General features: G+C 44.3%; 1 protein-coding gene across 1 annotated transcript in view; it reads right to left on the bottom strand.

The window, feature by feature from the left end:
- Positions 1 to 2,105: 2,105 nt before the first annotated feature.
- Positions 2,106 to 25,784, bottom strand: part of LOC137570483 (apolipoprotein L3-like) — a 47,873-nt gene continuing 24,194 nt past the window's right edge. The window contains exons 3-6 of the mRNA XM_068279152.1: positions 22,708 to 22,752; positions 14,494 to 14,571; positions 8,950 to 9,018; positions 2,106 to 5,614 (exon numbers count right to left, since the gene is read on the bottom strand). Of these exons, the coding sequence (XP_068135253.1) occupies positions 4,844 to 5,614; positions 8,950 to 9,018; positions 14,494 to 14,571; positions 22,708 to 22,740 (951 nt within the window). The 5' untranslated portion in view covers positions 22,741 to 22,752 and the 3' untranslated portion in view covers positions 2,106 to 4,843. The remainder of the gene's footprint in view (positions 5,615 to 8,949; positions 9,019 to 14,493; positions 14,572 to 22,707; positions 22,753 to 25,784) is intronic.

Raw genomic sequence — 25,784 nt, 5'->3', positions numbered from 1 at the left:
AAGCTATTATTAGGTATGTTTTCACAGAAACTTAACCAGACCTCAGACAGGATACCTTTATTTACCTACAAGAAATAAAGGCTGTGATAAGAAACACGCTACAGCAGACAAAAGGTGTGACCAAATAAAGACTTTCGGTTTAAAAGTACTCAGTAAACAGTTCCTGAAATGACTTTACCTGATGCAGACATTGCAGTCATATGCCTCTCTTGAACTTACGCAGTGCCTGATAAATATCATTGTGCCACAAGCCAAAGTAAACACTGCAGATACTAGTGTGCCACATTCTCCTCAGGATAAGGAAGTAAGTTTGAAAATTAAATGCTCCAATCTTTTTTAACAGCACAGTAACAAAACAATCGGCATATATTTAAAGCAAATCTGAATTGACCCTGAAAAAAGTTAGAAACTCACTTATGAAGTGGGAATGCTCTGGATCCCATAGACTCTAGAACCTTCCCGGTCTTCTCTCTGTCACCTCATTCCACCTCTGTCTGTCCCCTATTGAAATTCTGTGTCTTCGGGACTCCTCGGAAGGGATCTCAATCACTCACATCCCCGAGGGCTTTTTGAAGACAAGCATATCCGTACTCCACATGCACTAAGCTGAACCCGCTAGTCTTGAGAAATACTCAGGGAGGTGAGGTTACTTTTTAATCCTTCACAAGAACTCCTGAAGATTATGCGAATAGTTGGACTGAGGGCACGAGGAGAGGACTGGGATGGCTCTATGGGATTTAGAGCCTTCCCTCTCCATAGGTGAGTATATAACTTTATTAATTTTTAACCCTTATGGAGGGGCCGCCTAACCCCCTTAAGGACCAAGCAATTTTGCTGAAGGGGGGGGGCATTTGGGAGGTCAGGCTACTGGATCCCCTGTGCAGTTGGCAAGGCTTGGTGTCCCCTATGTGGCCAGGTGTCCCCCCTGTATGCAGCAGCCATTACTTATCTCCCAGGCTCCAGCGATGAGCCGCAGTAGACCCCTCCACTCCGGCCGGCATTCCCACTCGTAGTGCCGCTCAGCTCCGGGTTGCAGCTTGATGACGTCATCAAGTTGGGAGCCGGCACTGACGTCAGAGAGAGCGGGGATGTCGGCCAGAGCGATGGGGATCATCGTGGGAACTGCAGAAAGGTGAGTGGATCCTTTTCTTCCCCCTTACCGCACCAGCTGCCAATAGTGATCACTATGATCCGCCGGCTAACATAGTGATCACGTGATCAGAAGCCATATGCGATGGCTTCTGATCACTGAGAGGTGATGTCAGCCGTCATATGACAGCTTAATCTCCCCTCTCGGGTGCACAGGATCGCGTCGGGAGCAGAAATGGCGGGCGGAATAGTTCCTACACCGCATCAGGCTAGAACAGCCACAAGTGCGGCGTAGGATCTAATATAGGCGGTCCCCAGAAGGTTAAAGAGAATCTGTATTGTTAAAATCGCACAAAAGTAAACATACCAGTGCGTTAGGGGACATCTCCTATTACCCTCTGTCACAATTTTGCCGCTCCCCGCCGCATTAAAAGTGGTTAAAAACAGTTTTTAAAAGTTTGTTTATAAACAAACAAAATGGCCACCAAAACAGGAAGTAGGTTGATGTACAGTATGTCCACACATAGAAAATACATCCATACACAAGCAGGCTGTATACAGCCTTCCTTTTGAATCTCAAGAGATCATTTGTGTGTTTCTTTCCCCCTGCATCTCTCATGCACTGAAGTTTCAGGCTGCTCTTTTCTTCCTGCCCTTGTCTGTAATTCCTCACTATGTGAAAGCCCAGCCAGCTCAGAGGATGATTTATCCAGCTTGTAAAATATAAGAGAGAAGAGAGAAGCTGCTCTAATCTAAATAACACACAGGCAGTGTGCATAGAGGGGCCTGGAAGGGGGAGTTCATAGCAGAACCACAACACTGAAGAACTTGGCAGCCTTCCAGACACAGGCTGACAAGTCTGACAAGAGAGAGATAAGCAGATTTATTACAGAGACTGTGATAGTACAAAGTGCTGCAGTAAGCCAGAACACATTAGAATAGCTTTTGGAATTTGTAGGATGATAAAAAACATGATGCAATTTTTGTTACGGAGTCTCTTTAAGGTAAGTTCAGTATTGCTTTAATTACTGCCACTTTAACAGAGAAGGCAAAGAACACTTTAAGATCTCAAAACCATATAACCCCAAAAGAAAGTCAGTGATGTGTTCAAGGCAGTATCATCTTAGTTCTTCTACCTCTCCAGAGGTGTATATGAAGTTAAAAAATATACAGTAAATAGGATAAGGAAAAAGCTCATATGTGGCATTTAAGTGACAATCCTGTATCAACTTTTGAGGTGATGCAAGCACAAGATTTACCAGGTAGTACTACATTAAAACATGACATATTTATTGGAATTGGATATCATTAAAATCTGGTATGGCACTATAAAACATTACATAGTGCAAAAATACATCTTATGTAAAATAAGAGTAAAAGTCATTTGCTAGACAATGATATTTACTAGTTTAGAACCCTAAACTAGTACTTTTAAGGCCTAAATCAAATACATTATTTGCTAGACAGTAATACACAGTTATACTTGAATATAAGTCTAGAAATTTAGGTCTGATTCACTTCATAAAAGTATGGGGGTCGACTTATACACGAGTCACAGGCAACACTGAGCACGCTGATTGACTGAGCAATTTACCCAGTGGTAAGTGACACTTTGAAGAAAGGAAATGCAAAGAAAATACAGGTCATAGCTTAGGCTCGTATATCATAGCTAGTAAGTTCTGACTGAAATATAGTCCTCAAATACTAAATGGAATTTGTTGAAATCCACCTAAAAAATGTCAATGTCAACCTGACAGTTGAATCAGTTAGATCCAGTCCAAGGTACTGTTGGTGTTGGATTAGTGTTTGACCTGAGGTACTCATTTTATTTGAATGGAGCGACAAACACAGCCGAGCTGAAACTTCATAGGTGTTGCACTGAAATTATACACAAGTCAGTGCAAACTGTACAGTTGGACACCAGGTGGTCTAGGTAGAGATAGATTAAGATGCAATGGGGCCCTAGGCAAGTTAGTAGATTTGCGCCCCTTTGGGGTCCTTTTGGTAAGCTGAAGTGGAAAGAGGTCAGAGAAGGTAGCAGGTGAGACCCTTGACACCCACTAGGCCCCAGGTACTTGCCTAGGTTGCCTGGTGCATGATCCTGCTCTGGGTCTAGGCATGTGCTTTGGGTGATCTCAGTGCTGCTGGTGATTTTAGCTCTACATATAAGCTGGCCTTACGTGATTCATCAAAATTGATACATTATTAAACATGCTTTCAAAACATATTCATAATTGTGTGCAGAAGCCAAGCTGCAGTAAAAATAGCCATTATATGGATTTTTATTTGTATAGTAATTTACACTAACAATTTTTATTATTCTTGTTTGGATCACTGGCAGTATCGCAGTTAATGCTATTTTACGCAATCTACATTTTGCATGCTGTATTTTTTTGCAGGTGTGCCAAAATAGACAGCAGGTTGTTGACTAGCGATTAAGAATATTTACATGCAAATCTCCTGTGACCCAGGGTGGAATTTCAGTTTAGCCTAAGATTGTAATTGCTGCTTAATTAACCAGCTGCCAGCGATGTGATTAAAGAAAAGTGTGAATCCGGCGCTAGCTGACCGGAAGAAGGCGTGGCTAAGCGCCGAAACGCGTTGTGACAAGAAGGAGTAGGAGCCGGCTGTTGTCCCCAGTCCACCAGCCTTACATCGTGCACGGATCCTGGAAGCCCTGGCCAGGCTCAGGAAGTGGAAGTGACTCGCTGGCGGCCCTCTACATGTGCAATACTTGCACATTCATTGTAAGTGCAATTGTTTTATGCGTGATATCAGTAAATAAAGTTAATGCACCATAGGAGCGCACCCTTGTCCTCTTGTCTCCATATGCAGTGATGTGATTGGCAGCTGCTGGCTTAGATAGGCTCTCTCTTTCTGGATCATCACTATTGTTGCTTTATGTCTTTCACTCACTATCTTAGGCTGGGCACCCACTACAGATCGCTAATCACAATTCGCTTTGCGTTTTTGCTACCATTTTGTACAGCAATTTTAGAGCTATTTTCATCGATTTTAGAAGTGATTTTATTTAATTTCTAGCGATTGTGATTGTTTTTTTTTTGGGGGGGGGTGGTTCAGGTGGTAAAATTGCTGCAAAATTGCTTCTTTTACAGCGATTTTTAAACAATTTTGCAGCAGTCCAATCTTTTGTATTGGAGTGCAATCACTCCAAAAATTGTGCAGGGCTCATGATTGCTATTTCTCTAATTGTAATAGCTCTTGTAGGTTTGTTTCCATTGACGTTCATTAGCCTAGGGCTGTTGGAATTGCCAGCAATCGCCATCGATTCCAAAACATGACTAAGGATATTCCAAGTGGGCCAAAGTCCTTAGGCCCAGGACCCACTGCGGGTACATTGTGTAGTCGCAAAGCGCCAATGCTTTTAAAGATTTCAGAAGTGCCAAGATTTCTTAGAGCGATTGCAATTTGGCTACTGTAGCCACTGATGCAATTGCACCAGGATCGCTACCAAACTGCTGCAAGCAGAATTTTGCGACCTCTCTGCATTCACAACGCTGCTTGTGGGACCACCCCCATCGGGATCCACTGGCAAAGCGCTTGCCGATCGGCAAGCACTGCCAAAGTGAGGCTAGTGGGTCCCAGCCTTTACACTGTTTGTCCAGCATTAACCTACACTTTTGTCATCTTATTGGAAAGTGGGTGTCAGGCACGCCTTACTCAGGGATAGTTGGCCTGGCTGACTATCCCTATCTATAGCAATGTTAATCAAGGTACCTTTGGGGGTTCTGTATTATGTTTGCTTATTTGACTGTCCTCGGACATGATTGATCTGCTCTGTTAATGTACTCGATCCATTCAGGACTATTTGTGATTGCTCATGCAGCTCATGGTATTGTTTCTCTATCTCCTCAGCAGCTTCTCTTATCTTCTTCGCCTCCTCTGTCTTTGCTCCTTTATGGAGTTCTATTGCTCCTTTGACTACAAATGCCGCATCAACCAAGATAAAGAGGGCAGCAAACACTCCAGATATTACTGTTATGGCCTTCAGGCCTTGCCCCGCTAACTGAGCACTCCGGGCCGCCGCAGCAGGGATTTCTGAGAAGCTGGCAAGCCTTACTACCTGTATGGTGGAATTCATACCTCTTGCAGTCATCTGAAAGGCATGCATTGCAGTAACGGTTTTGCTGATGTCATTAAAAATGGTTTCCAACCTCTTAAGATCCTTTGCAATTTTAGACAACATCTCTTCGGCCTTTTTGCATTTGGCTTTTATGTTTACAGTGTCAGCTATGGAAGCTGATGCACCTGTGAGTCCCCCAGCTGTAGCGGCAGCGATACCAACGCCAGTCACAATCAGAGAGGCACCAAGTGTAAAAGGCGCCAAAGCCAGGCCTACAATGGTTGTGATCCCGCCAGCTATTCCAACTGAACTTCCCGCTACACTGGCAATTGTGGCTCCCTTATGGAATGTGTCAATGTCATTCGCGATGCCCAGAAGCTGTTCTTTTAATGGCGTAATGTTACTTTTCAAGTTGTTGTCAATGTCCTTAGCCTCATTAACCTGTTTATGATGAGAAAAAAAACATATTTTAGGTTTAATCAGTCAGTTAAATAGAAACTGTAGTGAAAATAACAGAATTAATAAAATTACATTTTTTTTTTAAACAACAAACAACATTTGTAAATCGCTTTGCTCCTGTAGGACTCAAAGCGCAACAGCATGGCTCAGATCAGTATTTGGTTGATTGGTAAATTGTGGTACAGAGGAAGAATTCTACAAGTCAGTAAATACCAGGCTAAACGGGTGGCTTTTTAGTCTGTATTTGAATAACTCCAGGGATGGGGCTGTCTTTACTGGGTGTGGTAGGGAATTCCAAAGGGTAGGGGCAGCATGACAGAAAGCTCTGGCTGCAAAGGTTTTAAGGTGCACTCTAAGAGTGACAAAGTTTATGGATCCTGCTGATCTGAGGTTGTGAGAAGTGTGGTGCCATTTAAGCAAGTCCTTCGTATATCCAATATCCAAATTGTATAGGTATTTGAATGTCAACAGTCCAATCTTGAAGAGAATTTTTAAGTTAAATCATGCTTGAAGATGTACAGCACTGCGTAATATGTTGGCGCTTTATAAATACAATAATTAAATAGATAAATAAGAGTATTTTCAATGTTACTGGTAGCCAGTGCAGTGAGCGAAGAATCTGTGTAATGTGACAGTGGCGAGCAGGGGCGTAGCAATAGGGGTTGCAGAGGTAGACACCGCATCAGGGCCCTTGGGCCAGAGGGGCCCCGAAGGGCCCTCCCTCAACTACAGTATTAGCTCTCTATTGGTCCTGTGCTCATAATAATCACTTCTATAGATACTTTGAATAGTGGTAATTATTAACAAACTGATCCCCAGCCCCTTCTTGCACCTCAGACACTGTAGTTGCCATTGGCAGGTTTTGGTGCGCCATATCAATTGCTATGTATAGAGTGCTTGGGGGGCCCCATAGTAAAACTTGCATCAGGGCCCACAACTCCTTAGCTACGCCACTGGTGGCGAGGCTGGTATGTTAGCAATGTGGCAGCAGCTTTCTGTACTAATTGCAGGCGGTACTGGTCCTTGTTTGGGAGGCCTGCATAGAGGGCATTGCAGTAGTCCAGCCATGAGATGATGAAGGCGTAAGCTAGAGCTGGAAGGTCCTCTGGCAAATGAGATTTATATAGTCAGTTTTTGCCTATTGCAAAATATTTCCTCTTCCTGATTTACTTTCTAAAAATTAATCACAGGTGGCGAGTTTGAGGGCATATTCACAGTGGGATGTTGCGGAGCTGCATTATAAACTCCGTTTATAAACGCAGCTAACCGCACTGCAATGCTAACCCTATGGGACGTTCACAGTGTGACATTAGCGTTGCATTGTAACGTGTAGCGCTATGGTAACGCACTGCTGCAGTGTGTTACCTGTAAATGCAAACGTTACCAGGTACTGGAAAGCATACTTTTCATTGCCTGAATGCTAAACTATACCTACTGTATGTTTTTTTGCGTTGCGTTGTAATGCTGCAGTGTGACTTTAACATTGCATTACAATGCAACAACCCACTGTGAATGTAGCCAGAAAAAAACATACCTGGTCTCCCAGAATGAATGGGGGAGGGGAGGAATTCTGCATTTCCAATCAGCCGAAGCCAAGCATCACAAGAAGGGAGGGCCTACATAGCAATATACAGCAATATGTGGCTATAGGAAGGGTTTCTGATGCTGAAACCAGGAAGATTACCGTAACACTGGGTATCCTGATTCCTGAATAGTTTACTGCATTCTACATATGTCAGTGCCTAGGAAACAGTACAGTAGTACAGTAGGAAACAGAGTATTGGAGAAACAAAGATTGGATTCAGATTGGGATAGGTGACTACCATGATTAAGCTGAAACCAGCCTGTCTGAAGGTAGCTATAAATAAAGCAATCATCAATACAATAGTTCAGTCAGAGCAATCCAAGGTTAGTTATCAGTCGCATACAGTATGTGATCACAGACAATGAGAATTCTATGGAAGAATCACATTATACCACCAGTGCCTATTGATTTTCTAATAGGAAATGATTAATCAGACTGTTCAGATAATTTACTTCTGATTTTATTATCAGGGTTGCATGTAATTGAAATTACGAGTAGCACTTACTGACCGTGGGAAAGGAGGGGTTAAAGAGGAACTCCAGTGAAAATAATGTAATAAAAAAAGTGATTTATTTTTACAATAATTATGTATAAATGATTTAGTCAGTGTTTGCCCATTGTAAAGTCTTTCCTCTCCTTGATTTAGATTCTGACATTTATCACATGGTGACATTTTTACTGCTGGCTGATGTCACTGGAAGGAGATGCTGCTTGCATTTTTGGCAGTTGGAAACAGCTGTTATTTCCCACAATGCAACAAGGCTCCCACAGTGTGATGTCAGGACCACAGTGCTGTGATGCGCTGACATCACACTGTGGGAGGGGTTTCACCACAATATCAGCCATACAGAGCCCCCTGATGATCCGTTTGAGAAAAGGAATGGATTTCTCATGGAAAAAGGGGTATCAGCTACTGATTGGGATGAATTCTGATTCTTGGTCACGGTTTCTCTTTAACTTACCCATGCCGCCCACTATTGCTGATGTGATCCACTTGTGTCCGTCACAATCCACGTCACTCCCTTGCTTCCTTCTTAAGGGTTGAAGGAGGAAGCATGGAAGTGGCGTGGAGCGCAATGTCTAACGCGAGTGGATCACATCAGCTATAGGCAGCTGCATGGGTAAGCTAACCCCCCCTCTCTCTTGGCTAGTAAGTGCTACTCCTAATTTCGATTACGAGCAACCCTATTTATGTTCACTTCAATCATATTATCTAATCAATCATTAGTTACTATTACCGTATTACTTCATGTATGGCCATGCTGCAAATTAAATGGGGCCAGTTTGTTAAACTTTAGTATTTTTCATTTTGTTTTCACATAAAATGAAAGCATTCATATTTTTCTTCTTCCTAAAATGAAAGGGTCTATTTTTCTCTTTTCAATTCCCATCATCTGGATGAGGTATTCCATAAGATAACAGGCAAAGTGAAATGTTTCTCTTCACAATTGGGCAGTTTATTCAGTACATCTAAAATGAGAAAAACATTCAAAGGACCACTCCTTGCCAGTCACCCATAAATATAAATGTGCATTATATTTATATCTGCTAAATAAAATGGCAGCCATTATAACACTGTCACCATGTAGGGGTCAGAACTGAGAAGCATCACTTTTCAGCTGTGCATCAGCAATCAAGCCATAAATATTTAAATATTTGTTTTAATTATATATTGCTTAATAATTCAATTGCACACATGGATTAAAAAAAAACAGTTCACTGGGTGACTAACCTTATCTTCAAGACCTTCAGTTAAAATCCTCAAGTCATCAAATGATAATTCATCACCATCACTAGTTATCTGCCAAGCATCAAATCAAAATGTAAACAAAACAAGAATAGGATTTAAGGGGCCCATACACCTAACGATTTTCCCACCGATATACAGCAGATTCGATCATTGTGATCAAATCTGCTGTGAAATTGTTGCGCAAACGCTGACAGAACGATCGATTTCCCGTCCGAAATCAATCGTTCCATTCGATTCCTGTCGATCCGTCCATGCGGAAGATTTTGTTCGATCGCTGGCGGGTTGGGAGTGCGTCGATAGTGGCGTTCGAATGCCTGACGACTGACGCTAGCGGCAATACATGACCTGCTTCGGCCGGCACGTGACCCCTGGTCTCCACTGTCCCTTCTCCCTGCTCGGCTCCTCCAGCTTCACTGAAGCTGGAGGAGCCGAGCACAGAGAAGAAGACAGCGGAGACCAGGGGTCACGTGCCGGCCGGAGCAGTGGCAGCTTCACAGATTGTGAAAATGCTGAAATCGATTCATAATCTGTTTGCAGTAAAGGCAGCCCTACGATCCCTCTCTGATCAGATTTGATCAGAGAGGGATCTATCTGTTGGTCGCATCTGATGGCCAATCGACCAGTGTATGGCCACCTTTACATGTACCTGGAAGCACTGAATGATATTCTAATTTATAGAGAGGTGAGGTTTTGAGGGATGTCAGTGCCCCAAAAAAACGAAGACACACAGAGATAAAAAAAAAAAAACAGGTATAGTATAGTGTATGCTAATATACAGGATGAACTAAAAAAAAGAATATCATGCAAAAGTTTGTTTATGTCAGTAATTCTGAATCAGATTGAGAGACCATTTAAAGAGTAACTCGAGTGAAAATAGTGTAATAAAAAAGTGCTTAATTTGCTCATTAAGCTCATTTGCTCATTGTAAAATCTTTCCTCTCCCTGATTTACATTCTGACTTTTATCACATGGTGAAATTTTTACTGCTGACAGGCAGGGCCGGCCCGCTCATGAGGCGGGGTGAAACTTTTGCCTCAGGCGGCAAATTTCTAGGGGCGGCATCCGCCCGTCGGAGGGTGCGGGGAGCCGGCCGCCCAGCTGGAGGGGTAGCGGGCAGGACGGGGGTATTGGGCCTGGCGGCGGGGAGGGGGGTCGGACCCCCCCCCCCCTCCCTCGCCTGGGTCCCTGTCCTCCGCTCCCCTCCAGCCTTAAATACATCCGAACTAGCGCAACTCGTAAGAGGCAGTGGGCGGGGAGGACTCACCTCTTTCTCGCTCGATCCAGCGTGCGCTCCACTGACGTCACTTCCTGCACGCCGCCCACTGTATTGTAAATGGACGGCGCTGCAGGAAGGGACGTCAGTGGAGCGCACGCTGGATCGAGCGAGGAAGAGGTGAGTCCTCCCCGCCCACTGCCTCTTACGAGTTGCGCTAGTTCGGATGTATTTAAGGCTGGAGGGGAGCGGAGGACGGGGACCCAGGCGAGGGAGGGGGGGGTCCGACCCCCCTCCCCGCCGCTAGACCCAATACCCCAGCCCTGCCCGCTACCCCTCCAGCTCGGCGGCGGCCCCCCCCACGAGGGGGGGGGGGGGTTTGGGTGGGCGGCTGCAGCAATAATTTTTTTTAAAATTTGCCTCAGGCGGCAAAAAGTCTAGGGCCGGCCCTGCTGACAGGTGATGTCTGTGGAAGGAGATGCTGCTTGCATTTTTGGCAGTTGGAAACAGCTGTTATTTCCCACAATGCAACAAGGCTTCCACAGTGTGATGTCAGGACCTCAGTGCTGTGAGGCACTGACATCACACTGTGGGAGGGGTTTCACCATAAAATAAGCCATGCAGAGCCCCCTGATGATCTGTTTGAGAGAATGAATAGATTTCTCATGGGAAAGGGGGTATCAGCTACTGATTGGGATGAAGTTCAATTCTTGGTTACGGTTTCTCTTTAAAGGCTCTGGAACCCTTTGCAGGTGTTTTGGATGAATTAGCTGATTAGAGTCTGACACTTTGCGCCTAGAATATTGAACATTTTCACAACATTGTAATGGGCTGAGATTTTGATTTTGGGGTTCTCATAAGCTGTAAGCCATAATCATCAAATTATAACAAATAAAGGCTTGACAAATCTCGCGTTGCATGTAATGAGTCTATTTCATTAGTTTCACCTCTTAAAGGGGAACTTCAGCCTAAACAAACATACTGTCATTAAGTTACATTAGTTATGTTAATTAGAATAGATAGGTAATATAATCTCTTACCCACCCTGTTTTAAAAGAACAGGAAAATGTTTGTGATTTCATAGGGGCAAACATCTTTTTGGTTGAAAGGAGGTGACAGGGAAATGAGACAGTTCCAACTGTCCTGTGTCCTGATCACCCCTCCCAGCTGCACGCGCTAGGCAAAAAAACAACAACATCATAAATCCCATCATGTTTTGTATAGCATCAGGGGAAAATGTCTAGGCAGTTTTCTTTGATGGGGCGGAGCTTAGCTTCTGTGCAGCTGAAAATGAGGCTTGGGTAAGAAATACAAAGTTCTGATGCTGTGAAACTGTTAAAGAAACACCAAGCATTCTCAGTGCTGCTGAGTAGACTTTTGGCCTGGAGGTTCACTTTAAAGAAAGCCCAAGGTGGGCTCAAAAAATGAAAAAATAAGTAGGCTACCTGATCCACAGGGCTGAGTGGATCAGGCAGCCATGAAAACCGCCGCTCCCAGCTGCACCTGTGGGCCGGAATGGCCCACTTTCACTTTTGTGACCTCACGATGCTGCACTGAGAGACTGTGTGTCTCCCATAGCATGCACTGAGGCGGGGGTGCGGCAGGAGGGGTGGCCAGGGAGAGAGAGCTGCCCAATGGCAGCCCAGGAAACCCTGTAGGAATGCCCCTGGTGGACGTTTTGAACAGGGAATTCCTCTTTCCTGTGTGTACCTCCGAGTTAGCGACAAATCTTGTCGCTAAACTCAGGGGCTATAGGGTGGGGGGGGGGGGGGCAGAGAGTGGAGGTTGAGGGACATAGAGCCATGTCATTAGGCAGAGAACATACCTATGTGTCCCATCTGCCCCCCAAAGATCCACCTTGGGTTGATTTGAATTACTGACATAAATGCACTTTGGTATGATATTCTAATTTTTTGAGTTTCACCTGTAAAAGGGAGGAGTGTTAGAAAAGGAAAGTTACTCACAAACCTGAAAAAACCCGCCTTCACTCGGAGGGTGTTAGATTTAGGGTGCTCTCCAGGGAAAGAAATGTGTTCTCTTACCCTTTTATTTTTTAAGAGTTTTATTATATTAGATGTGCCTCCTCCCCATGTAATTTATAGAGATGTACCAGTAAGCTTTGAATGGATAGTCTATCATGTATGAAAGCATATGGAACGTGAAGTCTTTCTGATGCCCACAGCTATTCGTTTTTTGCCTTTCCTGTTTAATGTGCAGTTAAAGTGTACCCGAGGCGACATGTGACATGAGATATACATGTGTATGTACAGTGCAAAACATATTAACCATTTATGCAGCCTGGACTTGATTGTCATGTCCCGGCGGCTGCTGTTGTGCTTCTGCTAGTGCCCACATGCGCCCGTGTTGCCCCTCTTTAGCCCGGAGATCAATGAATGGGAACATAGTTCCCACTCATTGATCTAAGTCCCCGGCAGAAAGACCGACAGAACAGAAGATGCTGTCTTTCTGATTAAAAAAAAAAAAATGCCCATCTTCATTATGCTTCCTGGAAGCAAGAGTGCTCGCTTCCAGGACTAAAAAATTATTGGGGAATGTGGCCATCTTGTGGCCTCATAGTAAAACTACATCTTCATACATTTGTTAATGAAATAAACACACATTATTTCATTTAAAAATAACTGTTTACCTCCCACACCAAAAGTTACCCAAATAACATTTTTAATGAAAAAAAAAATTACAATAAAAAAAACAAACATGAATAGTTACCTAAGGGTCTGAACTTTTTTAATAGGTATGTGAAGAGGGTATATTAGGAACATCATCACACATTCTGGTGTGAGAGTTCTGTGCATGTGCGGTTCAGTCTTAAAGTCTTGGTCTTATTTAAAATTCAGAGGGGAAATTGCAGTTTTAAACTAGTGCACTGTCATATTGAAGCAGATTTTGACTCAATGTAAATGGTGCATGCTGTTGTCACCAGATTGTAACCAGATTTGCTATGTATGACTGGGTCAATAGTGGAAACATTACATAAAAGGGTAGTTTTTTTGCAGAGAAAAATGCTTTTTAACCACTGTGCAATGTTGGATTTCAGCACCCTTGGTCTCATTCATTTCACCATGCTGTAAATATATTTCTCCCTCAAAATTTTAAAATTGAACCATATCTTTGCATATTCCCTGAGCTAGCCTTGATACACATTTCACATGGCATGCATTGGGGCTGTGCAATCAACCGTTAAAATCAATCCCACTGACTTTAATGCAAATGCAAAAAAAGGCGAATTTTGAGTGCAATTTAGTAAAATGTTAACTAAGCACAAATTTGCCAAATGCGCTGCACAATCAAGTTTGTGAATTTCGCCTGCTCGTCCCTGCTCCTTAGACACTAATAACCTAATTTGTGAATCCTGAAAACATGTACTGTTGGTGGGCTTTGAGGACAGGGATGGGATGCACTGGTCTAAGCCCTCTGATGCAATAGGAAACCTTGGGTAAGTTCATTCTAAAGCGGGAATGTATGAGCTTTTCTACTTATAAATAATTTGCAGTTCATATTGTTTGGTATGGGCAGTACATCGATGACCTTTAGTTACCAGATAGGCGCCTCACATCTCTGCAAGTTGTGATGCAAAATTGACTTTGGTGAAATTTGGAGACCCTAAAAATAAATGTTCCAAAGTGGTCTAACACCCAGCATTTCAACTTTGCTTTAAAAGATTGCTTACAGCTTATAAACTATTATGCCAGATTTTTTTTTTAGCAGAAATTCACTGAATGGATTAAACATGACATTTTAGTGCTGCATTTAGCTAGAAATCCTCCTCGTGCTTGCTTGTTTAGTTACGAATGTATCTATCTACAATGTAACAAACAAACACTGCTCTGAGAGAACAAAGAGGGCTTCCCCGGCAGGCTTTCCAAAGGTCTATTTGTATTCCAAATAAAGATACATTTTGTAACTAAAGATAAGAACGGATGCGGATTCCTAGTTAAATCCAACACTAAAATGTCATGTTTAACCCATTCAGTGAATTTCTGCTTAAAAAAAAATCTGGCATAATAGTTTGTAAGCTGTAAGCAATCTTTTAAAGCAAAGTTGTAATGCTGGGTGTTAAACCGCTTTAAACAGCTGTTAAGCACCCACAGCAACTCCACAGCACTCTATCTATCTCTGATGGTTAGCACCAAATCTATCTATCTCTGATGCTTAGCACCTATTGCAATTTAGCATCCAATTCTACCTAGAATTCATTGTCCTGCAACTTGGCACAATCAATACAGCTTCATATTCAATGCTGTAAACCATTGCCCAATCTACTTAGCATCTAAATAAAAGAGCTTTCCACTTACCGAAAGGGAATCCTCTTCTTGCGGTCCTGGAACTGACCAAAAGATGAGTCTCTGAGCTTCTGGCTGGCCTGAGCCACTCTGCAATGCAAAATATGACTGTAAGGGAATAGCAATATATTAACACACGGAAAGGGTATGTTCTCCTGTAAACTGCCTTAACCCCCTTGATCTTTACAACTTGTGGAAATGATGCATCATTCCAAACTTTTAACTGGATAGACATGCTGCTACCTAGCTTATGTTTATGTTTCACTAAACGGAAATATTATTCTTCAGCATACCAAGAAGGATGACCAGAAGTACTCACATGCATTTTAAAACTACAATCCACTGATATGAAGGGAAATGGACTTGACCCACAAAATGTTGATTTAGTCCTCAATACAGTACTGAATATCAATGATTGTGCCTTCTAGGAAGTACGTTTATTGACTTATTATTTTTGTCTATTGACTCTCCATTTAACTTATTCTTAACAGTCAAACCAAGGGTGCCTTTATTTTAATGCTTAGTTCTGTAGTTAGTTTACTAGAAGCTATACAGTAGTTGCACTTATGTGTTTTTGAAGTGTAATGGAATCAAGATCTTCGACAAGTCCACTTACCCAAGTGGAGGCGGGGTATATCCTCATTTGCCAAATAGATTAACCTGCCTCGACCAAAAAAAAAACCACATTTGTGTAGAGCTTTGCTCCTGACAGACTCAAAGTTTGCCGCGATTTCGATCGCGTAAATAGCGAAAACTAAAAGGCATAGGGCGGCAGTTTATATATTGTTGGAAAGAGGAGAAAGCGAGCTTTAAAATGGTATGCATCTCTCTATAGTTACTGCACTGCTCGGAGTCCCTTTAATGAACAGGAAGAGCTGGTATTTAAACCGTGTCAGAGGCAGAGCCCTTAACTAGTTCACCATCCAGTAGAGCCGGATTAAGGCCGAATGGGGCCCTAAGCAAAGTAGCAGGTTTGGGCCCCCTCTGCTCCCCACCCCTGCATAAAATTATTATTTATATAGCACCGACATCTTCTGCAGTGCTGTACAGAGTATATAGTCTTGTCACTTAACTTTCCTTCAGAGGAGCTCACAATCTAATACCTGCCATAGTCATGTCTATGTATGTATCATGTAGTGTCTGGGGCCAACTTATGGGGAAGCCAATTAACTTATCTGTATGTTTTTGGGTTGCGGGAGGAAACTGGAGTGCCCGGGGAAATCCACGCAGACACAGAGAGAACATATAAACTGCTTGCAGATGTTTCCCTAGCTTGGATTCAAACCAGGAATCCTGCGCTACAAGACGCTATAGCACTGACATCTGCATCACTTTAAAGACAAACACTTATATAGCGCTTTTCTCCTGGCAGACTCAAAGCGCCAGAGCTGCAGCCACTAGGGTGCGCTCTATAGGCAGTAGCAGTGTTAGGGAGACTTGCCTAAGGTCTCCGGCTGAATAAGTGCTGGCTTACTGAACAGGCAGAGCCGAGATAGATTCAAACCCTGGTCTCCTGTGTCAGAGGCAGAGTCCTTAACCATTACACCATCCAGCCACTTTACAGAGTACATAGTCATGTCACTGACTGTCCTCAGAAGAGCTCACAATCTAATCCTACCAATAGTCATAGTCTAATGTCCTACCATATTATTATTATGTATTTATATAGCACTGACATCTCCGACAGCACTTCACATAGTACATAGTCATGTCACTGACTCTCCTCAGAGGAGCTCACAATCTAATCCTTCCATAGTCATAGTGTAATGTCCTACCATATTATTATTATTTATTTATTTATTTATATAGCACTGACATCTTCTGCAGCACATGTCAGAGTACATAGTCACGTCATTCACTGTCCTCAGTAGAATTCACAATCCAGCTGCTCCTGGCATTCATTGCCAATGAGTGCAGGAACAAGCTTCAGAAGCAGCCTTTCGAAGTGTGGCCAGGATGGTGACCCCTGTAGGTAACCAATTGCGCTCCCTTTACCCCCCAGGCACCCCTTATGGCATGCAGTGTTCTAAACCTTCCTTATGGGGAGGTTCAATGCAAAAACATTTTTTTTATTTGCAGTTACCAAGTGTGATTGTACAAGGGGGGAGGGGGGTCACTACACTGTCCTAGGATCAGATACAGGCAACTGAACTCAATGACACCAATCTCAGCTTCTACACAGACAGGTCTGATCCAGCTGGACAAGACACAGACAGCAGGAGAGATGATTTGGCTGGAGAGCTCTGCACTGCAGTGCACAGCACAGGTCTCTCTGACACAGCCTGTCACTGAGCCTGCACTTCTTGTCTCTAGTCTGCTCTAAAACGGAGTGCTGAGCTCTGCAGCCAAATCACCTCTCCTGCTGTGTCTCCCCCCAGCTGGATTGGGCAGGTTTTTCCCCTTCTATAGATCGAGTTAGGTGCCTGTGGTTACCTGCTGTCTGGGGTGGAGAACAGCTATGAGGACAGTAGTGTTGTCTGGATCATGAACGATTCGGATCTTTGATCCGAATCTATTTTGTGAGTCGAATCATCCGAATCATCAAAATGAGTGATTCGGATCGCAAAGGGGGCGGGCCAGGAGCGACACGCCCCCTCTCAGCGGGCAACGGGGTCCTGGAAGCAGAGCAGAGATGGATCGCTCTGTTGAAGGGGAGGCAGCCTTGCACAGCCTCAGGTAGATGAGAGAGAGGGGACATCGGTGCCACTGCCAGATATGTGTAGAGCACACATACTGGCTGCAATGTGCTGCTCATTATAGGCTGTCCCAGTTGTGCATAGTGAACACATTGGAAACTTTTGGCACAGCTCAGTAACGTTACAGGCAGCATGCTGGGCTAGGACAGGGCAGGCACTGTAATTGCTGTGCAATTGGGTAGCACGGTGGCGTAGTGGTTAGCTCTCTCGCCTTGCAGTGCTGGGTCCCTGGTTCGAATCCCAGCCAGGGCACTATCTGCAAAGAGTTTGTATGTTCTCTCCGTGTCTGCGTGGGTTTCCTCCGGTCACTCCGGTTTCCTCCCACATTCCAAAAACATACGGATAAGTTAATTGGCTCCCCCTAAAATTGGCCCTAGACTACAGTACTTACACTACATAATATAGACATATGGCAATGGTAGGGATTAGATTGTGAGCTCCTTTGAGGGACAGTTAGTGACAAGATATATATATACACTGTACGGCGCTGCGTAATATGTCGGCGCTATATAAATACTAAATAATAATAATAATAATAATAATAATATGATCCTCATGCACTGCTCTATACAGCTGCACTTTACTTCTGGGAATGCTTTGGGGAATGGGAGTTGGGAGTATACAGATGAACATATAGGTGAGATATATGTAAGGCATAATGATTGCAGCATGTGGGTATTGTGTGCAAACATTTCTGCTCTCTGCTCGTCCCTCCTCCCTCTGTCCACTCCCTGCCCTCTGTCCATCTTCTCCCCTTCTCTGTGTGTCCACCCCCCCTCCCCTTCTCCTGTCCTGCTAGTCATTTCACCCCCGAATGCTTCCCTTGTAAAATTATCCGAGATTCGGATCAAAGATCCGGATCTTTTAAATGATCCCATTCGAATCATCCGGATCATTGAAAAGATCTGAACTTCGCATCTCTAGAGGACAGAGGACTCCTGGACACATGCTGCAGCCTGCAAGCTGCTGTGCACGGTGGATGGGGATTTGGGGGCGTGCCCAGCTCACTATGCTGGCTCTCTCTTTTTCATTGGCAGAGAGAGGCCCCAAAATGAAAGGGACTTACTGATTGGTGGGCGGGAGGGGCAGAAAGAGGCCTGTTAATTTTTTTAGCTCAGCTGCCTGGGGACAAGCCTGACTATGCAGGGAAACTACAGTCGTGGCAATTAGCTCCTTTTTAGGTGGACGCCTGTCCCAAAAGGACAGACAGTGTGGACACTAACTATTCAGTGTCATTTGTACAGACTGCCTCTCCAAATATGGACAGTTGGCAACCCTGATGGGGCCCTTTAGACCCTGAATGGGGCCCTAAGCAGCTGCTTGATTTGCCTGGTTGAAAATCCGGCCCTGCCATCCAGCCATATACTAGTATCACTATGAGCATTAGGAGACATGGATATGTCTATGTACTATTTTCCCAGAGCTCAATAATAATTGTAAAATAGTTAAAGTGCCAAGTAGACAGAAACAGTAACAATACCCTCACCATTGTGGTGAGACCCAAGGGCTGGGGTGATCAGCTCCTGTACATAATACAGAGCAGCAGCGGAGCATTATAAATTGCCTCCTGCGTGCAGATGGATAGGTCCTCACTGTACAAGCACCATATAGCCAATCACCACGCAGCTTCCATCCCATGTTGCATGACAGGATTGGAAGCCGCATGGTGCTTGGCTGTACAACACTGAAGAAGAGTGAAGAGGACCTGTCTCACTGCCGGAGGGAGGCAATATATAACAATTCGCTATTGATGCTGCTCTGCATTACATACAGGAGCAGGGCCCCCTGTGATGGTGGTTAGCCAAATACTGTGACGGGAGGCAGGGTGGGCAGATCTATGTAGGAGGGGGGCCTGGGACAGAAATAATGCAGGTTTGGCACTCTGAATGTTACCCCGATGGCAGCAATGAGGATAACATCACATGTTTTTTGTACGTTGAGGTGGTCTTGCAAACTAAAGGAATTTTAGCACACTTAGGCCTCTTGCACACTACATGTGGGTCCGATTTTTTATTCCGATTAAAAAACGTAGCAGCATGCAGTATGTTTTTTAATCGCTATCAAAAAGTTGATCAGATAAAAAATCGGAATCGCATGTAGTGTGCAAGAGGCCTTAAACTGAATACCCACAAGAAGATGGATCGGGTAACCTACGGTGACACAAGCTGATAAACAGGTGTTCTCTGATTCATCCTGTACCACAAGAACACGCGACTGCACACGATGGGTGCGAACAATAGTTCAAACTATGGGCTCAATTCTAATAGGCCACTCACTAAAATAACAAACATGAGGAGAAATACCGTATTCGGTATTTCTGATTTTTCTGCAGTATTCTTAAAGCCTTTTCATAGTTCGGTATTTTTCTGAACAAACGCGCGGTGAGTAAGGGAGGGGGTGATGGGGATGCCTTCCTTGGCTCACTGATCCTCCTGGCTGATGGGCAGATGGCATAGGGGTTGAGTGCAGGGGCAGCCCCTGCACTCAGCCCCTATGCCGTCTGCCCATCAGCAACATCCACGCAGCAGCAGCTCTGTGCAGTAGCCGGCCTCCACCATCCCCCTCCGTGCTCACTGACTCCTATCAGGCTGATCAGTGAGGAGGAGCACATAGGATCAGTCAGAAGCACACAACAGGCATGGGTGTAAGCATCCATCTGAAAATGGCGCCTGAGAATAATGGCGCACAGTGTTGCCGCTAATCCGTTTGCCGCTTATCGCTATTTAACGTTAAAGCCTTATTGTTATTTAGCGTTAAAGCCTTATTGTTATTTAGCGTTAAGACACAGAACCCTCTCTGTACCTATCCCTAACCCCTAAACCCCCCCTGGTGGTGCCTAACCCTAACCACCCCCCTGGTGGTGCCTAACCCTAAGACCCCCCCTGGTGGTTCCTAACCCTAAGACCCCCTGGTGGTGTATATTGTACTGTAACTATACCTAACCCTACTCTTACACAGAACCCTCCCTGTACCTAACCCTAACCACCCCCTTGGTAGTGCCTAACCCTAAGACCCCCCTGGTGGTGCCTAACCCTAACCTTGACAGTGTTACATTCAATCCGTTCACCGTTTTGCAGTTAAATAATGTCTGCAGTTTGGCTTATGTAGGGCGCTATTGATAAATAACATTAGTGTGTGCCACTATTGATAAATAACGTTAGTGTGTGCCACTATTGATAAATAACGTTAGTGTGTGCCGTTTTTCTTCTTTTTTCCCTGTGCGCCATTATTATGCAGTACTAACGATAAATAGCGATAAGCGTATCTTTTTAATGCGGCGCCATTCTTATGCATAGGCCCTGTGCGCCATTATTCACTGATCCCGGGTGTAATGAGACACCACAGTGCCCGGCAGGAGACTGCTTTACAACAGTCTTCACTCTGCAGAGATCACCGGCTCCCAGCAGCTCAGCCTTATCAGACAGGAATCACTGAAGGAAACTCTGTCCCCCTCCTGCCTCCCACTAGCCACACAGCTTATCCATGGAAAAGATGAAGTTTCCGGCATGTAAGAGCTGGTCTTAAAAAGCAACTACTTTTGCTTGAGTTTGCAAATGCTTTAATCTTTCAGAATTCAAAAGTCGGTATTTTACCTCACTGCTTTCTTAACTTCACTTTTTCATGTGGTAACAGCCTATCAGAATTAGAAGTTTGATAAAATCAGTGGTATTTTTGCATTGCCGAATGCGATAAGGCTTTCAGAATTGAGCCCTATGTTGATACTTTGTGCGGATGTAGTCAAGGATCTTTACCACTTTGTCCACTGCTACAGTATATCTACGTCATCTGTGGCACCCTCCAAGCCACCATGATGTAGATACACTGACTAGCTTGCAGCCCTGCTGTGCACTATCAGGTGCGCTTCAGAGTGCACCCCCCGGCACTGTCAGCTGCCTTACTAATTGGTGAAAGGGAAAATGTTCCCTTGTAGCCAATTAGTGATCCCCCGCGGATGAACGATCACTGCTGTAGCAAACAGCGGTGATCCTTCATCTCTCCCCCTCCGCGCCAGATCGATAATATAAATGCCCCTGCAAGCAGAATATCTCACCTTACCTGGTTCCTGCGATCATCCTTCAGCCCCAGCTTCCATTCACCACGGTGCACGTAGCCCTGTGATGCCGAACATCCGTGTCCCGTCTTGATGACGTCATCAAGCCTGGACACGGATGTTCGGCATCACAGGGCTGAGTGCAGCACGGTGAATGGAAGCTGGGGCTGAAGGATGATCGCAGGAACCAGGTAAGGTGAGATATTATCCTTGCAGGGGAATTTTTTTATTGACCTGGCCACGGAGGGGGCAGAGTAGTAAGGGGGCGGGGGCACATCTGGCTACCCATAATAGAGGGTGGGGGTAGTGTTCCGAAAGGGGGGGTTAAAATGTATTTTGGGGCCCATCAGGGTAACAGGGGGTGGGGTATTAATAATGGGGGGCACATCTGATGGTCCTGGGGGCCATAACCTAACACTGGTTGCACATTTGGCTATAATGGGGAGGGGGCGCTAATCCTGGGGACACATCTGGCTACAATGGGGAACATTGATCCTGGGGACACATCTTGCTATAATGGTGGGCCCCTTTTCCGGGGGGGGGGGGGGGGGGGCGCGCATCTGTCTATCTATATGGGGGGCTAGCAAATATGGGGGACAGATCTGGCTATACTGAGGGGCTGATACTGGGGACACGCCTGGCTATCTATCCTTGGGGGACGTAATACTGGTGGCATGTTTGTTATCTACTGTAGCATTTTTTATTTTTTACTAGAATTGGTGAAACCTAAGGATTAATGCAATTTTTCATCCCCCCCCCCCCTCTTTTTCCCATTAAAATGCTTAGAATTTTTTTTTCTTGGGTCAAAATACCCCCCTATGAAAGTCTAGTATGTCCCGAAAAAAACAATACCTAGATCATTTAGGTGTCGGAGTAGGGATAACGTTATGGCTGTTTAAATAGGGACATGGCTAAAGCGTCAAAACTGCTCTGGTCCATAAGGGGAAAAGAAGGTCTGGATGAGAAGTGGTTAAAGATCTGATCTGCAACGACAGTCGTGATCGTTGTGAAAGAATCTCGCAAACATACCCACGGCGTGACATCGCGGAAACAATTGCTTGACACAGAAGAAGTTGTGCATCGCAGGAAAAAATTGCTGTAAAAATGGGTCCGTGGGTACGGACCTTAAAAGAGAGTGTGAAAAAATAGAGTTCTGTATAGTGAGAGAAATGTGCTGTCCTGTACACTAATGGGCTTGGGCCGGGCGTGTACTACAGGTTTACGAGATCATCCTGTTTGCTGATAATATTAGACATCCGAATGATTGGAATGAAATTTATGTAGGGCAGTAATTCTCTACACATAGCTGAGATAGACTTTCCTGAACAGTGAGTATTCAGCTGCACACTGCTTAACACACATACATTGGAGTAATTCACGAAACAGCCAATGGATGAAGTCGTTTTTGATTCCAAGATCCTCCATAGAGTTTAAAGATATTACCATGTTATTAAAACAAAATATCGTTAAGTCTCCTACCTGATTTGTATTCATTTCTTCTGAAGATTCCATTGTGTGCTCTGGCTGTGAATTACAATAAAAGTTACAAACAATAAAGTGTGAATGTGCTTGTTGAGTGGTGTCTACAGAAATCAACTCCGAGGGCTCTTTTATACTTAATGTGTCGTGTTGAGCGGAGTTGCATTGCGTTCCATTTTGGCGAATGCAACACATTAAGGGCTTGATTCACAAAGCAGTGCTAACCTACTTAGCACGTCTAAAGTCTTTAGATGTGCTAACCAGGGTGCTAAGTAGGTTAGCACCGGATCTCTCAATCAGATCGCGCGCTAACTAAATCTTATGCGCGCTAAGTCCCATAGGCCTTAATGGGCGCGGAGCGCCGTGCGCTCAGTGCACTGCGCGCGTAAAGTTTTACGTGCATAAAGTTTTGCGCGTGTAAAGTTTTAAGCGCGAAAAGCTCGTTTAGATGTGCTAAGGGGGTTTTCACAGGCGTGCTAACAGTTAGCACCGCTTTGTGAATCAAGCCCTAAGTGTAAAATGCTTTAAACATTTTCCTTGATAGACCCCCTAGTGAAATGCTCCCATTCATCGGGGTTGAGCGGACTTCACCTTCTTTTTATTGACATCCACTAAGGAAGGGCTGCATTCACACAACGCAGGTTGCGAAACACATACGCTATAATGAGTGCGTGATTAAACACAAGCAGTGCGTGATAAAACATGCATGCTATCTTGTAGTATGGTTGGTAGCTCTAGATAGAACGTGAGCATTTTCCCATGCTTTATCCAGAAATGTTCTGTAAACTGCATTTTACTATAACATGATCCATTACGATGCAGGGATGTGAACATACAAGTTGTATGACTGCACAATGCAAAGCACATAATATGAAGGCACCCTCGGTGCTCACTTTCACTATGGTCAATTTGCTGCATTTCCCCACACGTGAATTTGGATGGGGAAATTCAGCCTATTGAAATCATGATTCAGAGCCGGGACAAGGTCCTCCAACACCCAAGGCTGAGACACTCCATCCCTCCCACCCCAGCCGTCACACACCGATTGCTATTAGACTAAGAGACACCCCAGGGCCCCCAACACCTGAATCTCTGGTTATCTGGCTTGCAGTCACTGCCAGGTATCCCAGGAACAGGAAAACAGGAAAATGTGTTTAAACTTGTATAATACCAGTCTCTGTCAATAGCCAAAGCGTAGTAATAGATTCCCTCAGTAACCAAAGTGCAGTCTTGGCTTCTGTCAGTAGTAGCAATGTGATAAGAGCCTATGCCAATGGTAAGTGAGTACTGCAAAACTACAACACTACAGATGTGGCTACAGAGCCATAGGCCTCAAAAGTTACACTGGACTGCATGTATAACAATCGCATGATACAGACAACCAAATCAGGATAGCCAAAGACAGCCACTGTGAGAGAGCAGTGAAAACTACACCAATAAAGAGCTAATCCTGCGACTGGATTAGGGCTCAATATGAGAGACCAGAAGTTCCAAGTGCACGTCACGGTCTGAATTGCTATACCACTGCTACAATGTAGAAAGCTGGTTACACAATGGCCCCAATTCACTAAGCAGTTTAGACTGGTCTACAGAAGGTTTTCAGTCTACTGATGGTTCGGTGTAATGTTTTAGACCTGTTTTTAGACCTGGTCTAACATTCAGTAATCACACAATTTGCAAAGGCAAACAAGGAGTAACCACGCCCACTTTTTCTGACAGACCAGCTGATTTCTTGTCGGTAAAGTAATTCTGTGAGGTATTTTAGATGTGAGGATGGAACCTTTTGAATTAATTATGCAGGAGTTTAATTGTATGCAGAGGAGAGCTCAAAGGAGAAGAATGTCAGTCATAGCTACTTGTTTGTGAATTGCATCTTTTGATCATTTCCCCTGCATTACCCACTTAATTACCAAATGGTTTAGACCAGGTCTAAAAACAGGTCGAAAACATTTGGTAATAGTGAATTCCCCTTTGATGCAACTGACTAAACCATGAGTAGACTAAAAACCATCAGTAGACTAGTCCAAACTGCTTAGTGAATAAAGGCCATTATTGTAGCAAGAACTGTAAAGTTGGGTGACTCTAGAAACCCAGAGAACACTGAATACCTGGGACATTCTACAGGGCCACTAGAAAGCTGGGACAAAAAAAGTAACCACTACTGGAAAGCACTAGAACTACTTTTGGCCACCTCCCTTCTATGCTTTTGAGGGCCCATTCACACTGGGGTGATTCACCGGAAATCGCTAGCGCTTTTAAAATCGCTAGGGTAATGTAAAGTATATTGCAGTGATCTCACCGCCACGATCGCTGGTGATTCGGGGCACATGCAAAATTTTTGAGCAATCCTGATTGCAATATTAAAAAGCGCTAATTGCCATCGTACAAAAATCACAAAAATGTACAAGTAAAATGTATGGGTTTACCATGAAAAATCGCAGCCACAAAACGTTTCACTAGCGTTTTGCCATCCCCGGTGTGAATGGGCCCTTAGGGTCAGTTCTGCCTGAGAGTGCCAGTGTCAAGGAAGTACAATAAGAACTGCTTAAAGGGGAACTGAAGAGAGAGGTATATGGAGGCTGTTATGTTTATTTCCTTTTAATCAATACCAGTTACCTGGCGGCCCTGCTGGTCTATTTCTCTGCAGTAGTATCTGATTAAAACCAGAAACAAGCATGCAGCTAATCTTGTCAGATCAGACTTATAAGTCTGAACCACTGAAACAGCTGATCTGCTGCATGCTTGTTCAGGGGCTATGGCTAATAGTATTAGAGGCAGAGGATCAGCAGGGCTGCCAGGCAACTGGTATTGTCTAAAAGGAAATAAACATGACAGCCTCCATATACCTCTCTCTTCAGTTCCCCTTTAATGCGGCCCAAGGGATTAATAGGACCTTGGCCCTCATCCAGTGTAAAATACTCAGGAATTTTTGCATTTTTCTCTGTTCTTTCTGATCCAGCCCAGCAAACTTACCCCCAGGCTCCTCCTCAACAGCACTTCCTTCTCTTCCCAGCTCTTTGTGTTGTAGAGTCAGACTTAAGACGTGAAGCAAAAGCTGTACTTTCCACAACGTCAAG

Source organism: Hyperolius riggenbachi, chromosome 4 (assembly GCF_040937935.1).
Source record: "Hyperolius riggenbachi isolate aHypRig1 chromosome 4, aHypRig1.pri, whole genome shotgun sequence".
In the NCBI taxonomy this organism is placed as follows: domain Eukaryota; kingdom Metazoa; phylum Chordata; class Amphibia; order Anura; family Hyperoliidae; genus Hyperolius; species Hyperolius riggenbachi.
This window is presented reverse-complemented; position numbering and strand designations above follow the sequence as displayed.